Source organism: Pygocentrus nattereri, chromosome 30 (assembly GCF_015220715.1).
Source record: "Pygocentrus nattereri isolate fPygNat1 chromosome 30, fPygNat1.pri, whole genome shotgun sequence".
NCBI lineage: Eukaryota > Metazoa > Chordata > Actinopteri > Characiformes > Serrasalmidae > Pygocentrus > Pygocentrus nattereri.
Genome location: NC_051240.1, coordinates 5,456,710 through 5,474,380, shown reverse-complemented (window position 1 = coordinate 5,474,380; position 17,671 = coordinate 5,456,710). Strand labels below are relative to the sequence as shown.

Genomic DNA, 17,671 nt, shown 5'->3' with positions numbered 1-17,671 from the left:
TAATGTTTTTTATGTGCCCCCAATCATGCATGACCGTTTGGCAACTACGGCTTTAGTGCAAAACTAAAGAAGCAAATCTTATTTTCTCCATGCTTTCTCTTTAAAGACTGACTCAGACAGAGTTTAGGTCATTCTCAGGCATTGCTATTGGCCTGGTTGGATCCTTGTGAGAAAAGCCAACAAAGTAGTATGGAATTTCCGTTCTTTTCCTATTTGGTGGTAAGATAACAGTCCTGTCTCCGCATCCACATGCGTGTACACTGGGAATCAGTCAGGAAACAGTTTGCGAGTCAAATCACCGGCTGGAATCTGCAGCTGTGATAATGACTCAGCCCGTTCAAACTGTCCCCATGAAGTCATGCTATCAGGGACGGAACTGTATCAGGAGAATGTGTCAGAGTTTATGGAGAACGTTACTGAGAACAAGGGCAAGAGGTGGAAAAAACGCTTGTCTAAAGTTGGCTTTCTTTCATTGTTATTTAGTAAATTTAAGTAATCTCACACCGATTCTTAGGCCTCATTGTCAGTGGACAGGGTGATATCTTGATACGACAAGATACGTCCTAATTTTCCATGTGTCCTCTTTTTGTGACCTAAACATGCATCTGCCTGGGATTTCTACATTGCCAAAAAAGGCCAGGATTCAGCTTAGCCTTCATCTTTACATTTGCTTTCTACAGTCTGCCCTGTGACAACCTTCAGCCCACTGTGTCCTCATTTTTAAAATTAAAATGTGGTCACCCTTTCAGCGGCGCTCTTTAAATACTTGCACTGTTAGAAATAAAGGTTCTGTACATTTTTCATTCATCAAGGTACAAACAATGGAAATGCTCCCTGTAACAGTGGTTTTAAGGTCAATTTGTGTACCTTAAACAAGTTGAAAAGTAGTGAAAAGTACATATTTATACCATTTTACAACCTAATCTTTTAAAACGGAGAAATAAAATAAAAAGCCTGGAGACGAGACGGGGTGTGTGGAGTTAATACAACTTAGGAAACATAAGTTCAGTGAATTATGGTTCAGTTATGTTCCCTGACTAAAGGTCCTGAGATGTACCCTTGAGGGTTTCACCCTAGGGACAAGAGGGGTGCTGCCCTAGTGACAGTTTAGTGTCTTTATTTCTGGGAGTGGACGGTGCATCTGTGTTTCTTTCAGATAAAATACAGGAATCATTAAATCAGAGGAGGGAAGGAGCAGCTCAACCAAACATGCTAACATTGCTAACTATTTCTGCATTCGGTATAACCCAAAATCTTGAAGTCTAAGCTTGAAACTGTCATTTTCAAAATGTTCAAGATAAAAAGCTGCACAACACTTAGAAATTTTTAACAATCATGATGTATTTAACTTCTCAAAACAGCAAACGTTATGGTCAGTGTTATTGAATAAACCTGCTACTGTGACTGTGTGTTTACTATTCTAAAGGAAAACCTGCTATAATCCCATTTAAAAGTGGAGAAGTTGTATAAGAGCGCAGGGAACAACCTAACTTTTTATGCTGTTATATAAGGTCAAGCAGTGTGAGCTTCTGGCCACATTACCACATTTTGTAGCCTCGGCCTCCCACCAAATCTCAAAGCGATTCATTGTTTTAAAGAGATCTGAGCCAAAGGGGGTTTTCAGGACATGTAATTCTTTTCAACACAATTTTTTTCAGTTACTGAGCTGTTTGTGTAAATCACAAAAACCTTATATTACTTTAATGTAATTACTAATTACTTTAACTGTAGCAGAGTTTTGATATATATCCATCCATTCTCTAAGCCGCTTCTCCCCCAGGGTTGCGGGGGGGTGCCGGAGCCTGTCCCAGTGGTCATCGGGCAGAAGGCAGGACACCCCCTGGACACTCGCCAGTCCATCGCAGGGCATATATATATATATATATATATATATATATATATATATATATATATATATATATATATATATATATACATACACACACGGAGCGAACACTGAGATAAACAAATGAGCAATATAATTCATAAAATGTTTCGTTCAGACACAGAGGGACTTTTGGGGTTGTGTGTGTTGTAGCCTTGGCCCTCCCCCACCTGCTAAACTGTTTGTTATTTAATGTATTATGTTGTTGATCTTCAGTTACAGTGTGTGTATGTGTTTACTGTGTTAGTGTGTCCAGCTCAGAGTTAGTGAGAGTGTGTTTGGTGACCATCAGAAGAAAGAGTAGGGTAGGAGTGACCTACCTCAGTTATCAGTTGCTTTTCAAGTGGCACTTTTTTCCCTTGCTCTCAATAAAAGAGCATTTTTCAAACAGAAATGATGGCCTCAACTGACTTCATCATCATGTCAAATTGTGTACATATTGAAGCTCCACCCATCTGTGGCTTCACATCACATATTAGCCACTCTCAGATCACTCTGTCCAAGGGATCACTGAATATACATACTGGACACTTTATCAGAATTCCCTTCCTTTAAGCGCCACCTGGAGTTTGTTAATGTCACATTCAAAGCTCATTGTATATTTATCAAAGTTCATATATATATATATATATATATATATATATATATATATAGTGTATCTGTACTGTATTTAATACATATAATTGAATGCAAATGTTTGGGCACCCTGGCCAAATGACATTTTGTTGATTCGTGAAGTGAAAAGAAGCAAACACTTTTTAAAAATTAAAAATAAATATAAGTAAATATATTATCTACATCTGAATGAAATATTCTCATTGAATACTTTGTTCTGTACAAAGTTGAATGTGCTGACAACAAAATCACAAAAATCAATGGAAATCAAATTTATTAACCAATGGAGGCCTGGATTTGGAGTCACACACAAAATTAAAGTGGAAAAACACACGACAGGCTGATCCAACTTTGATGTAATGTCATTAAAACAAGTCAAAATGAGGCTCAGTATTGTGTGTGGCCTCCACGTGCCTGTATGACCTCCCTACAACGCCTGGACATGCTCCTGATGAGGTGACGGATGGTCTCCTGAGGGATCTCCTCCTAGACCTGGACTAAAGCATCCGCCAACTCCTGGACAGTCTGTGGTGCAACGTGGTGTTGGTGGATGGAGCGAGACATGATGTCCCAGATGTGCTCAATCGGATTCCGGTCTGGGGAACGGGCGGGCCAGTCCATAGCTTCAATGCCTTCATCTTGCAGGAACTGCTGACACACTCCAGCCACATGAGGTCTAGCATTGTCCTGCATTAGGAGGAACCCAGGGCCAACCGCACCAGCATATGGTCTCACAAGGGGTCTGGGGATCTCATCTCGGTACCTAATGGCAGTCAGGCTACCTCTGGCGAGCACATGGAGGGCTGTGCGGCCCTCCAAAGAAATGCCACCCCACACCATTACTGACCCATTGCCACTGCCAAACCGGTCATGCTGAAGGATGTTGCAGGCAGCAGATCGCTCTCCACGGCATCTCCTGACTCTGTCACGTCTGTCACATGTGCTCAGTGTGAACCTGCTTTCATCTGTGAAGAGCACAGGGCACCAGTGGCAAATCTGCCAATCCTGGTGTTCTCTGGCAAATGCCAAGCATCCTGCACGGTGTTGGGCTGTGAGCACAACCCCCATCTGTAGACGTCGGGCCCTCATACCATCCTCATGGAGTCGGTTTCTCACCGTTTGTGCAGACACATGCACATTTGTGGCCTGCTGGAGGTGGCCTCCTCCACGTCTCCTGGTGTACTGGCCTGTCTCCTGGTAGCACCTCCAGCCTCTGGACACTACGCTGACAGACACAGCAAACCTTCTTGCCACAGCTCGCATTGATGTGCCATCCTGGATGAGCTGCACTACCTGAGCCACTTGTGTGGGTTGTAGAGTGCATCTCATGCTACCACGAGTGTGAAAGCACCACCAACATTCAAAAGTGACCAAAACATCAGCCAGAAAGCAGAAGGGTACTGAGAAGTGGTCTGTGGTCCCCACCTGCAGAACCACTCCTTTATTGAGTGTGTCTTGCTAATTGCCAATAATTGTCTATTCCATTTGCACAACAGCTGTGAAATTGATTGTCAATCAGTGTTGCTTCCTAAGTGGACAGTTTGATTTCACAGAAGTTTGATTTACTAGGAGTTATATTGTGTTGTTTAAGAGTTCCTTTTATTTTTTTGTGCAGTGTATATAGGAAGCTGGATCTCCTCTACTGGAAGCTAGATGTCACGCCTACTGGCCGTTCCTCCATCCAGAGATCAGCTTCTCCAGAGTATTGAGAGCCTGACTCCTCCCAACACACACACACCTGCCTACAATCTACTCATCAGCAACCCTTTATAACCCGGACTCTCACTTTGCCTCCTTGTGAGGTGTTGCCACTCTCTGTGTCGCTATCGAGCTGTTTTCACTGTGTTTTGGTCTTTTCTGTTTTTCCTTGACTCTCTGCCTGTTGGTTCTACGATTTGGCTCTAGGGACTTTGTTTATTAAAAGACTCTCTGCATTTGGTGCCCCAGGTCACTGCTTCGGAAAATGGATGGATGTTGTTTCACAGCAAAGCAGCACTGCAGTTTTCAAATCCATGGCTAACTAAGATTAGCCGTTAGCCTGTGAGGTAATCATGGGGGTTCCAAGTTACAGGATTTAGTCGAATCCAACCGATTATTTAGCGATGATTAGAAAAGATTCTTTAGTAAAGGGAATGGTTCTACATTCAGACCAATACAGAACTTGATTCTTTGCATGATGAAATGGTTCTTCGGATTGATGGTGAAGGTGTTGTCCATGGTTCTGCAGCAAAAACTGTACCTCTGCCGTTACAAGCTTGACAACACATGCTTTATTAATCTGAAGAACCATTTCACCATGCAAAGAGTCATTTAAGTATGAACCTGTGGTTCTTTACCAAACCCCTTTTTTAAAGAACCTTTGAAGAACCATCTTTCTCAAGAGTGTCATTTGTTCAGTGCTAATTGAGGTTTGTTTGCTTCTTATTTAACATCAGCACAGTTCACTGAACTGACTCTCTGTAAATGTGAGCCTGAACTCATGTCAGTGCTCTGCAAAAAACTGTATCTTGTCATGTGAAATGATCTTAATTCTAGTCGATCTATGTAATATTTCGTGTTTTGCGATGGTTGTGAACTAATTACAAGATAATCAAGCTTACTTCTAGACATTCAAGTTATTTTATCGAGCAAATTGATCTTACTATATTGGCAGATAATGTTGCTGGTTTCAAGCACATTTCTTAAAGAAAGCAAAATTAGCTGCCAATATATTGAGATGAGGTTACTAAATAAAATCACTTAGAACAAATAAAAAATGCGTAGAAATAAGTTAAATAATCTTGGGCCCAATCCCTTTTTTACCATGTTTACCCCTAACCCCTTGTTTTCGAATGTCACCTTGCCTGAGTTACAAGGAGCCGTGGTTGAAATCTTCCTTTATGAAATGGGACCCTCAAATAAAAAAGAACCCCTAACGTACCTTCAATGGTACAGCTGATACCTGCAGTGTTAGAGTGTGCTAGCTAGCTACCAAGATCTCAGGACACTACTAGTGATTTTTCTGTGCTTGATATGAAGAAAAGGACCATAATACATTGAAATGACATTAAACTAAGATAATGCAACGGCTATGGTCATTTTTAACAGATAAAACGTTCAGATTTGTGGGTTTGTTTGGTTGCTTGTGCAGCCATCTTGCTGTTCCTTCTTGTTTTCTCATAGCACTCTGTTTGGACGGTGTCTCTGAAAAACCTCTGTTTGTAGCTCTAACCCTTTGCCCTACCCTTCTGTCTCAACACAAATCGGGACACCCTACCGCTACCCTAGGCTAAGTGGTAGGTGCGAGGGGTCCAATGGAATTGGGCCTTGAAATAAGCTTACAGCAGTCTCACCAGGAGAAATATTAGATTTATTGACTAGATTTAAGATCATTTTACTTGACAAGATACCATTTTTTGGAGTGTGCTGCTTCCCTGAGAAACCTCTCTTTATCCTTTTCCTTTGCTTGGTTTGTTCTGTTAAATGATGCTTTTAGCAGCCAAGACTAAGCGTTTGAGCAACAAAGCCATGTGATAAATGTGGAGAGACAGACAGAGAGAGAGAGGGAGCGAGAGAGAGATGTGTGCTAGCATTTGCGGGCAGACCAAAACTGTTTTTGTAGGTGACCACACGACAAAAAAACTCACTTCTGTTTCTGTTTCCTTCTTGTTTTATCACATCATCACTATTACATTTCACTTTAGCAGTCAGCTTGCTGTCGATGTAACGTACATTACTCACACACATAATGAATCCACCTCTTATTGTATGGTTTCTCATCATCTCCTCAGCTACTGGTAAGTCTCACTGCTCTAACTGTTCCTGCTCACTGGTGTAGTTGAGTCTGCAGCGCTGTCTGTCTGAAACTTAGGACACACACTATGGACATTAGTGTATGTTTAATATGGCTGTATGCCAAATGACATATGTTGTTGAGTAAACACAACCTGTGCAGCGAGCTACTTTGACAAAGTAACACCTTTCTGCAGATTTAAACACGCAGTTACATTTAAATTTGGCTCACTTTAAAAACAAAAACTCAAATATTAGTAATTATGGCGTGTGCAAAAGTTTAGGTGCCCTGCTGTGTAAGTAATTAAAAGGGAAATCCTACAGATTTTTTTGAAATTCCTGCAAATTTAAATAGTTGAGATGTAAACAAAGTCAGTCAGAGTGGTTTGGTGTGAAATGCTCCATTCATGGAACTTATTGAGTCAGAACTGTTCCCAGTGGTGGCCATGGGAACCAGATGTCCACCTCTAAAAGCTCCCCTCACAGGAAGTTATTACATGAAATGGTTATGAATATGCTGACTGATGTCTGAGACACTGTTTTACAATAGATTCAAGGATGGATCTGGCCTAAAATGTGTTTTCAATGTGTTCATGATGGAGTGATACATGCAGGGTGTTGTAAGGCAAAATAGTCGTGAAAGAAAAACGTATTCTTTCAGATTTATCGTTATTTTACCATCATCAACATTCCATATAAAACTCTGAAGACACGTGTAGGTTCAGGGGTGGTTTTGGATAGTAAGTGGCTATATTTGTGCTGTAGTTGTGAACCAGTCAACTCCTGGTTCCTATCACCACCACTGTAAAGAAATCTGATCAAAGCACTCTAAATCACTGTTTACATCGCAACTACTTAATTATGCAGAAATGTTGAAAAATTAATGGAGTATCAGAGCTTGCACACACGTTTTGTAGCCAGCTAGGATTGTTCCTGTTCTACTCACCCAGTTTTATCTGCAAATCGCTGTTGGTTCTGCAGTATTTGTGGTCTGTCTTGCATGCATAGCATGATTCTTATCTACCCACAGATCTAACCTTCTATGTCAGCTTTAAATTATTGCACATGATTTGCTTATATCTTTTGTCACTTTGCTTTGCCTTTCTGGCCAGCATACAAGCTGTTATATGAGAGTTTTCCTGTTCTTCCAAATTTTGCCTGGACGTCCACAATTCCCCTTAACTGCCATTTCATTACATGTGTTCTGTACAGTAGAAACTATAAGCTGGATGGAGAGTTAATTATGCCTCTTTAGACTTTACAACAGGAAGGGCATTCAAACTTTTACACATTCAACAATTACTATTTTTTTCCCATTGTGTATGTTAATCAAATATAAAGTAACTGTGCATTAATATTTGCATGAACCGTTTTTAATAGCTTCCTGCAGATGCTGTTTTTACCTCTTTTCATTTTAAAATGTCAAACTTTTACAGCCAGCTGTTTATTTAGTTGCAGTCCGAGATGTAATAAGACTGATTTCTGTTCAGACAAGGGCTGTGAAAATGCATTGAGGCACTGATCTGAAGGTGGGGATTGAACTGATTTTAAATTTATGTGCCTTAAATATAATAATAGTCATTAAAGCATATGCACAATTTTTTTGGCCAAAATATCTTTCAATATTTCAATATTTCAAACTTAAAAAGGTCACTGCATTGTTTTTATTGTCTATATGCCACCACTTTGTAAATAGTTCCTCCATTCACTTTTGTATGTTGAGTACATTTCTAAAAACAAAAATTATTATAAGTAATTCTCAGTCAGTATCAGCGTAATCAGATTGCACTCAATCAGTCTCGGTTTGCTCAGTAATGGTCTGACATTAAAAAGTTTGTTTACAAAGTGCTATATAACTCATCTTAAACAGGAACGAAGCAGGTTTACCAGCCCAAACATTCATTTTTTTGATGTAATAACTGAAATGACAATGGTTTAGAATTCTTTTTTTTTTTATCTGATTGTTGTTTTTTTTTATGATGTTAAGATCTGATCATGAAAATTGTCCCCAACTCAAATATCTTATCAACAGCAGTACGATGGTCAGAAATTGACTAATACTGGTTTGGGTAAAAGCTGGTAAAAGATGATTTAATATCTGGTACTGTACACTCGCTTAGTGGACTAATAAGGTGTTTCTAATTAAGTGGACAGTGAATGGAAGTACAAGGTAGGCATTTCTAATAAAGTGGGCAGTGAGTGGAAACACAAGGCGGGCGTCTTTTATTATTATTAAATATATTTTGATGCTTTTTCCTTGCAGCGTATGGAGATATTGTTTATCTCCGGAAAGAGGCGAATGCCTCTGTGGAGCTTCCATGTGTGTGTTCGACTGTTGACAGGATTCCATTCGCCTTTTCCCTACACCGCGGCCCAAATGAAACTTCCTCAGAAGTGCTGTACCGTGACACCAGGAAAGACCCATCAATAAATAAAGCGTATGCCCATCGTATTTCTCTGCAGGATGAGCTGAGTAGCCTGAGAGCCAATGTAAACATCACACACCTGCAGGAAAACGACACTGACCTTTACTACTGTTTCTTTTACTGCAAGACTCAAAATGCTCATCTTAAAATTCCTGGCACCACAAAATTCTTTCTTCACGTTGGAGGTGATGGTAGGTAACTCTACAGTATACTGTACCAACAAAAGGACTTGATTCGTACCAATAGGGGAACCACTAGTATATGGAAGCATTTTTAAAAGGATCCTTGAACTATATTTAACAAGTTCTCCATACAAGTTATACATGATAATAATAAGAAGAAGAAGAACTTCATGTAGTACTGAAAGGGGGAAAGTAGTGGGTTGTTCATGCTGGGTTTGTGTACTTGTTCTGGGTAATTTGTAACCTCTTATGCTCGTGGGTATATTTTGGTTTTTCCATTTGAATTCCGTTTGAAAGGCAAATTATTCAGTAACTGCATAAAATAAATGTTTACATTTTCATTTAATTAATTAATTTTTTCCCTTATTGATTATAAAACATATTTTCCCCTTAAATTAACAGAAAATATGTTTTATAATCACACATAATGCTATGTGCTTACAATTTACTGCTGAAAGCCAAAAATACTTATAAAAATACTTTTTTACAGAGCAGATCACTGAAGAGGCACCATCTGTTTATAGCTTACAGCCCAGATTTGTGGAAAAATGGGTCGACATTGAGTAGAAAAAAAATTTGTTGAGCTTCTTCTATTATAAGGGTTTAAAAATGTCATTACTCATTTATTTGACTGGAAAGAAGACAGTTTCAGCCTCATATATCACCCAGCTTTTGAATGTAGCTTATGAAATATGACGGCAAAACTGCTGGTCCACTGGTGGTTTGTTTAGGGTTTTTCTGGGCGGCCCATTGGCATTTGTATTAGACAAAACTCTACTTATCATTGCTCATTTTTCACTCACTCCTTCCTTCATTTCTTTGGTTATACTTTGTAAATTAGCTTAGAATCTTTGTAATCCAGCAACGTTTTCTATAAAATCCTTAATTGTTCGTGGCAGACTTTCAACAAGGTGTTGGAAATGTTCCTCAGAGATTTTGGTTGGTTATTTGAGTTCCTGTTGCCTTTCTATCATCTGGAACCAGTGACCTCTGACCTCTCACATCAACAAGGCATTTTCGTCCACACAACTGACCGCTCACTGGATATTTCCTCTTTTTCTGACCGTTCTCTGTAAACCCTAGAGATGGTTGTACGTGAAAATCCTAGTAGATCAGCAGTTTCTGAAATACTCAGACCAGCCCGTCTGGCACCAACAACCACGTCATGTTCAAAGTCTCTTAAATCCCCTTTCTTCCCCGTTCTGATGCTCGGTCTGCACTTCAGCAGGTTGTCTTGACCACCTCTACATGCTTAAATGCAGTTGTGGCCATGTGATTGATTAGCTATTTGTGTTAACGAGCAATTGAACATTGGCTGGTGAGTGTATATTAGGCCTAGTTAGACTAGTTAGACCTTGTATGCAGGACAGTAATCTGGGTGGGCCGAAGGTGGACCAGAATTGGCAAACAGTCAGCTGGGTGCTGACCTTATCAAGCCACCGGACCAATATATGCTCGCTGTCTGGGTTTTTGTTGTGTATATATGGACTATAGTCTGTAATTGAAGAACTACAAAGTGCATCATGTGGTCAGTGGAGCTGATAAAATGGACAGAAATGGCTGGTCAGTGTGTACATAACTTTTCCAAAATAATGTTAAAAGCTTATATTCAGTATCTTTCGGTTTAGAGGTTTTTTAAACACCCGAAAAGTGCTGAGATGTGCTTTAGGTTCTTGAGTAATATCTTTATAATCACTGTAATAGTGTCACTGATGTTGTCTGTTTGCAGTTCCTGAAGAGTCCAGCTGCTTTAGGTCTGATCCACTGCTATACACTCTCTCAGCCGCAGCTGTGCTGTTGTTCCTGTGTGTGCTGATCATCGCTAGAGCGAACTGTGTGAGTATCACTGTAAAGTCTCAATGTCTCAGATATACTCTTTATCTTTTTAATTTGATGGATCTGTCCTCTATAGTTTTTAATTAATGCTTATAGTTTCTTCTTTTACTCTTAAACTTTATGGCCTGTCTGCGAAGCACTTTAAGATGCCACCTCTATGGAACGCACTGTACAAATAAAAGTATTAATATTAGTATTGTTGTTATAGATGTCTTTGTACTTTCCTCTCTGACAGAAGTCGTCCACTCTCTGTCAGAAGAAGACTAACGTCCAGCCTATCTATGAGGACATGAGAATGATGCGTCCATCAAACCAGCAGGAAGCAGAGACTAAGTTGCTGTGAACGCATCTTAAATATAACCAACATATTTCATATTTCTCAAAATTACACAATTATTTAACCTATTTCGGGACATTTTCACAAAAGGATTGTGAAATTATCTTACTTAAGGTTTTTTAAACTTATGTTAGATATTTGTTTATTTTGATTGTCAAATCTTATTCTGTTTCATTTATATCAAGTGAAAGTTCCTAAATGTCTAAATCACTTAAAATATCTAAAGCTCTGAGTAAATAAGTTGAATAAAGTTATATTTTTCTTGTACCAGACTCATAATGACAATTACTGACATTTAAGGTGCCTATCACTGTGCAGTGTAGCTTACCTCTAGCCCTTCATCAACGTTACCTCTAGCCCTTCATCAACGTTACCTCTAGCCCTTCATCAACGTTACCTCTAGCCCTTCATCAACGTTACCTCTAGCCCTTCATCAACGTTACCTCTAGCCCTTCATCAACGTTACCTCTAGCCCTTCATCAACGTTTCTGACCACAGAGCTGCTCTCATTTGGAAATATTTGAGCAGTGGGCCGCTCTCTAAATAGCCAACAATTCTGCTGTTGAACAATTAAAATAGAAAAGCACTCAGTATTGTCAGATTTAACAGCCAAAAATATTCTTATTCTTGGGAGCTGTAGTGAATGGAATGTTATAAGAATAGTTTAACATTCAGAAATCTGATGGTTTATTGTGAAGTCATAATGCCAATAATACAACCAAGAGTTCTGTTTGCTTTGATGTTATAATGGCACTGATGTAACCAAGAATTCTGACTGTTACTATGATGTCATAATTGCACTGATGTAACTGAGAGTTCTGATTATTTCTTTATGATGTCATAATGACCCTAATTTATCCAAGAGTTCTGATAACTTCATCATTGTCATAAAGGCACTGCTGTAACCAAGAGTTCTGATTACTTCATCATTGTCATAAAGACACTGCTGTAGCCAAGAGTTCTGATAACTTCATCATTGTCATAAAGGCACTGCTGTAACCAAGAGTTCTGATTACTTCATCATTGTCATAAAGGCACTGCTGTAACCAAGAGTTCTGATTACTTCATCATTGTCATAAAGACACTGCTGTAACCAAGAGTTCTGATAACTTCATCATTGTCATAATGGCACTAATGTAGCCAAGAGTTCTGATTGCTTCATTGTCATGTCATAAAGGCACTGCTGTAACCAAGAGTTCTGATTGCTTCATCATTGTCATAATGGCACTAATGTAGCCAAGAGTTCTGATTGCTTCATTATGACATCCTAATTCTTCAAAGGTACAAGAGAACCAGCGCCACAAGCTACTATGTCAGCATCACTGTTGTGCTGAGAATGGACAACCTTTCAGATAATATCTGGACAACACCAGCCCTGTGGTCAGAAGACTGACCAATGATGAATGACGTTAATAAACTGTGCAACAACAAATTAACTAAATTCTGTAACAATATGCCTACATAGTGGAGCTATGAAGTAAGAGTTTCAAATAAAGTGGCCAGTGAATGGGACGTTCAGGGTAAGTGTTTCTAGTAAAGTGACCAGTGACTGGAAGTACAGGATAGGTGTTTCTAATGAATTGCAGATTAGGTGTTTCTAATAAAGTGGCCTGTGAATGGAAGAGCAAGGTAGGTGTTTCTAATAAAGTGGCCAGTTCAAGGGGAAGAACAGGGTAGGTGTTTCTAATAAAGAGGCCAGTGAGTGGAAGTACAAGGTAGATGTTTTTCTAACAAAAATGGCCAGTGAGTGTATTGACTTCATACCTGTACACTACGGCTGCCTGATATGGACAGATTACCATATTGCAATTATAATTTTATATAATGCAACTGCAATATGACCTCCCTTGTATTACAAAACATCTTGATGTAGGACGGTTGAACATTGCCGCCATCATTCAGTAGTTACATCTTTTAGAACATTGTTCTTTTTTTGTGCTCACAGTACAGAAATAAACCTTTTGTGACGTATTAAAGGGTGTATTATGCAGAAGTTGCTTTGCTGTTGTGGCTGTGGCATGACTGCCTGACATCACTGAGCTTCTACAAAGAAAAGGTTGAAACTTATGTAACCACATATGTCCCCATCATGCTGCTTTTTTGAGCTGTTATACCACAGTAACTGGCAGTAGATGATTTCTATGTGATGTCAACACCTTCCAACTTTTGTAATTAACATCCAGCATTACGTTTTGCAATGAGCGCAGTGAAGCTTCCTTGTTTCACAAGAGCTGGTATTTTTAATTCTCTTTTCAAGTCTCTTAATTAAATGAATGAGAAAAGCAACATTAGGCATTCATGAGAATCGTTGCTGATGTTTATGTTGTTAGCTCTTCCTTCTAGAGGACAGTGTGTGTGTTGTTTATGAATCAGGCTGTAGGGAGAGGACCATTTATCACTCACATCCTGCCACAACTCTTCATAAAATGTTGACCTTAAAAGTATGCAGCGTTTTCATCTCTAACTGCTGTATCTGTAGCATATAGTCGATCACTGCAGATAAGCGTTTACACAGTTTACACACACATTTACATGTTTTCTTACACATAGAATCAGTATCGATTTGCAATCATAATAAAATACATAAAACTCTTGTTTACATTACAGTCATTATAACATCATAATAAAGCAATCATTAGTGTGATTATGACATCAACCTAAAGCAATCAGAACTCTTGGTTACATTACAGTCATTATGACATCATAATAATGCAATCATTAGTGCGATTATGACATCATAATAAAGCAGTCAGATGTCTTGGCTACATTAGTGCCATTGTAACATAATAAGGCAATCACTCGTGTCATGATGACATCATAATAAAGCAATTATTAGTACCATTATAACATCATGGTGAAACAATATGAACAAAATCTCAAATTTTAGCAGCTGAAATATAAATATACTAAATACACACTGTGAGACTTAAATAAATGTAGTGTTCTGGTATATTATTTAAAAAGATGGTTCTTCAAGGGTTCCTTAGTAAAGGGAATATTTCTATTTAGAATCATAAGTTCTATATAGAACTCTTTACATGGTTAAATGTTTCGTTTTTTTGCATGGTGAAGTGGTTCTTTAGTTTAATAGAGAATGCGTTGTATATGGTTCTGTATGGAACCATAGCATGAAAAAGAGTTTTTCTATTGTTTTAAGCGTAACATTGTCACAATAGCAGAACTGGTGCTAGAGAGAATCATTTTCTATATATACAACCACATTTTATATAGACCATTTTTAAGAGTGTAGAGGACTCATTTTCAGACAGCTTAATGTGTAAAATGCTGTAAAAGTGATAGTTTTCCTAACTATAATTATTGTTTTGTCATTTTGTTTGCATCATTATTTTCCACAGTGTGTGTTTGTGTGTGTGTGTGTGTGTGTGTGTGTGTTTCTGAAGCTAACACACCCCACCGATGGCTAAAATGTCATTTCTGCAATGCTAATAAGTGACTGTTCACATTCCTTGAATGTGAATCACTCCTTTCTAAAATGTGTCATCTTAACTATCCTATGACAGGACTTTTCAGTAAGCTTAAAAACATAAGCCTAAAGCTGAGGACTGTCCAGTAAGAATGTTCCTCAGCTCTTCTGCTATTGAATAGCTTGTTCTCTGGCCTAAGTTATCAGGCTAGCTGAGGAATCCAGGTTTGCGAAATACCCCAGTTCTTTTGTGTGTATGTGTGTGTGTGTGTGTGTGTGTGTGTGTGTGTGTGTGTGTGTGTTTGTTGTTCTCTAATCTGCATTTCACATTTTGGTCAGCAGGGGGCACCATTTATAAATGCAAATCTTAAACTCACCTTCCTATGACGTGGGTGAGTGAGTAACTGTGTAAGTTCTGCCATCTAGTGGACATATGTATGACAGATTTCCCAATGTTGGTGGTGGTCCGTGTACATTAATGCCATGCAAAAAATAAAAATAAAAAATCATAATTTTGACTAAATGAAGAATTGTAATGATATTCTTTAACATTTTGCATCTGTGCAATTTTATTTTCATTTTATGGCAAATAATTCAAGTCGTTTTAAGAAATAACTTTGTAATGTTGAACATAATGTGTAGTAAGTAAAGTAAAATTTGTGTTCATAGTTTCACTTCAGATAGAAGTGGCTTGGAAAATGGATGGATGGATGGATGGATGAAAAATATAAACCGAACAACTGAGCAGTTTTTAAGTTAGATGCTGTCCAGTTAAAAGTCTTGAAATAGGTTTAATAAGCTTATGATACTCTCTTGCTGGGGAATATCTATATTGCTGACATTTAAGATTGCCAATATAACATTTTTCACAGTGTGACATTACAGGGTTATGAGACAACTCTGTTCTCAATCCCAACGTAATTTAAAGTAAAGTAGCACTAGTCCCAGCCAACACACCTACCTGTGCTAGCCAGCCATTCAGCGCAAACGGTCTAAACTCTGCTGCTGTTCACCCAAAGCTGGGTGTGGCCAGGACATGCTGGACTTTGCCTCACTCAGTACCAGTTATCAACATTTCAACTTAATGCCACACTGACCTATTTTTCAGGTCAGCACAGATTAAACTTCGCCCTTTATAGCGTTTCACACAAAGAAATTATACAGTAAATCTGTCCAAGACTAGCGCCCAAGAATATGTCTATGAACTTGTGTTTTCGAGAGGCCACTGTTGTGGATTTTCCCTGTTCTAACGCACCTGAAGCAGCTTATCAGATGACTACCAAGCTGAACATGTAGCATTAGATGAAAAGCTCAGCCTATGTAAATTCACTCATGGGTTCTCCACCCATGATTGCCCCTGGCCATCTAAATTACCGTCCTTTTCCAGCTCCCAACTCACCTGGGCAAGAAAAATATAGCTCCACTGCACTTAGAAAGTACATTATGTGTGTTAAATCTATCTGAAAACACTTTGAGGGTTCAAAGTGTTTAGCCCGGGGAGCAATTTGGGGTTAGGTGCCTTACTCAAGGGCCATGGACTGTCAGCCAAGGGGATCGAACCGGCAACCTACCAGTCACAGGGCTGGATCCCTAATCTCCAGCCCACGATTGCCCCCCAAACATGCATACGCATTTCCCCCTCCTATTCCAAATGAAGGCAATCAGCAGCATGTTTACCACATTAGTTTTAGTTCTGGAGATTTGAGGCTAATGTTGCTAACAAGTAGCGGAAACTAGCCACATGTGATTCAACACACTTTCCTCAATATGTGAGTTGTTTGGTGATCTCTAATAGACTCAGTTATATGGTTTTCAACACTGTATGACTTTCCATTATCTACAAATGTGGATAAAAGTACAGACGACGTCAGGCTGCTAATGTTTTTATGTTTTAATGTTTAACACGTTAGGCCAACATAATTAATTAGCCGCTTATATTTCAAAGGGCAGCAGCATTTATCAGCAGGTTACGCTCCCCCTGTAGCACAGCTAACAGGTATACCAGCTACATCTCTGTACACCAGCTAGCAGCCAGGGTTGGGATAGCTATTGAAAAAATAGTTGTTAGCATCTTTGTAACTACTTTCCCAAAATTTGTAGCTAGCTACAATTTAGCTACTTTTTGAAAATTAGTGGCTACTTTTTAGCTACTTTTTGAAAATTAGTGGCTACTTTTTAGCTACTTTCAAAGCACGATTGTCAGAATGTTTGTGAATCTCCACCTGACACACCAAACAAGCCCAACTCATAATGTGAACAAGACACTGCATTTAATCCTGTGCCTGAAAGAAACATAATATTGAAAAGCTGCAAATATAAAAAAAGATCACCGCAAAGTGTAACCAATAATCAAACTTATAGAACTAAAGGCGTGAAATCCAACAAAAATTAAGACTAAATGCAAAGTCAAGCATTCCAGGATTTTACAAGCAAAAATCAACAAAAACAACTGAATACAAACCAGAGAATTTTGTGCAAAGTTTTGTCTACTGTTGAAACAAAACTGCTCCAGTTTAAACATTTTAACAAGATACACCGATCAGGCATAACATTATGACCACCTCCTTGTTTCTACACTCATTGTCCAGTTAATCAGCTCCACTTATATTATATATATTATATTATCTATAGGAGCACTTTGTAGTTCTACAGTTACAGACTGTTTCTCTGATACTTTGTTAGCCCCCTTTTACCCTGTTCTTCAGTGGTCAGGACCCCCATGGAGAGCAGGTACATTTGGATGGTGGATCATTCTCAGTACTGCAGTAACACTGATGTGGTGGTGGTGTGTTAGTGTGTGTTGCTGCTTGAGTTTTTAAACTCAATGTCACTGCTGGACCGAGAATAGTCCATCAATCAAAAACATCCAGTTAACATTGTCCTGTGACCACTGATGAAGGGCTAGACAATGATTAGCTCATACTGAACAGCAAGAGATGAGCTGTCCTCTCTGGTTTTGCATCTACAAGGGGAACCGACAACGCAGTTGCGTCTAATAGAGTGGACAGTGAGTGGACACAGTGTTTAAAAACTCCAGCAGCACTGCTGTGTCTGATCCACTCATACCAGCACAACATACACTGACACACCATCACCATGTCAGTGTTACTGCAGTGCTGAGAATGATCAGAGCTAGATTTCTAGGTAAAATAACATAATAATCCTCCTTTGCTATAAAATCATTAAAACACACAG

The 17,671-nt window shown here is 38.9% G+C and overlaps 1 protein-coding gene across 1 annotated transcript; it reads left to right on the top strand.

Annotated features, from left to right (window-relative positions):
- Nucleotides 1-6,160: 6,160 nt before the first annotated feature.
- Nucleotides 6,161-11,121, top strand: LOC108424713. Its single transcript, XM_017692899.2, has 4 exons — nucleotides 6,161-6,276; nucleotides 8,535-8,888; nucleotides 10,609-10,715; nucleotides 10,951-11,121. The coding sequence occupies exons 1-4, from the start codon at nucleotides 6,228-6,230 to the stop codon at nucleotides 11,056-11,058; spliced, it is 618 nt and encodes a 205-aa protein (XP_017548388.1). The 5' UTR covers nucleotides 6,161-6,227; the 3' UTR covers nucleotides 11,059-11,121.
- The last annotated feature ends 6,550 nt before the right edge of the window (nucleotides 11,122-17,671 follow it).

Bases quoted from the DNA above. Each gene is read 5' to 3' on its own strand.
- LOC108424713 (XM_017692899.2), top strand. From the start codon at position 6,228: ATGAATCCACCTCTTATTGTATGGTTTCTCATCATCTCCTCAGCTACT. The intron at 6,277-8,534 runs GTAAGTCTCACT...TTTTCCTTGCAG, and splicing joins CATCATCTCCTCAGCTACTG to CGTATGGAGATATTGTTTAT. The intron at 10,716-10,950 runs GTGAGTATCACT...CCTCTCTGACAG, and splicing joins TCATCGCTAGAGCGAACTGT to AAGTCGTCCACTCTCTGTCA.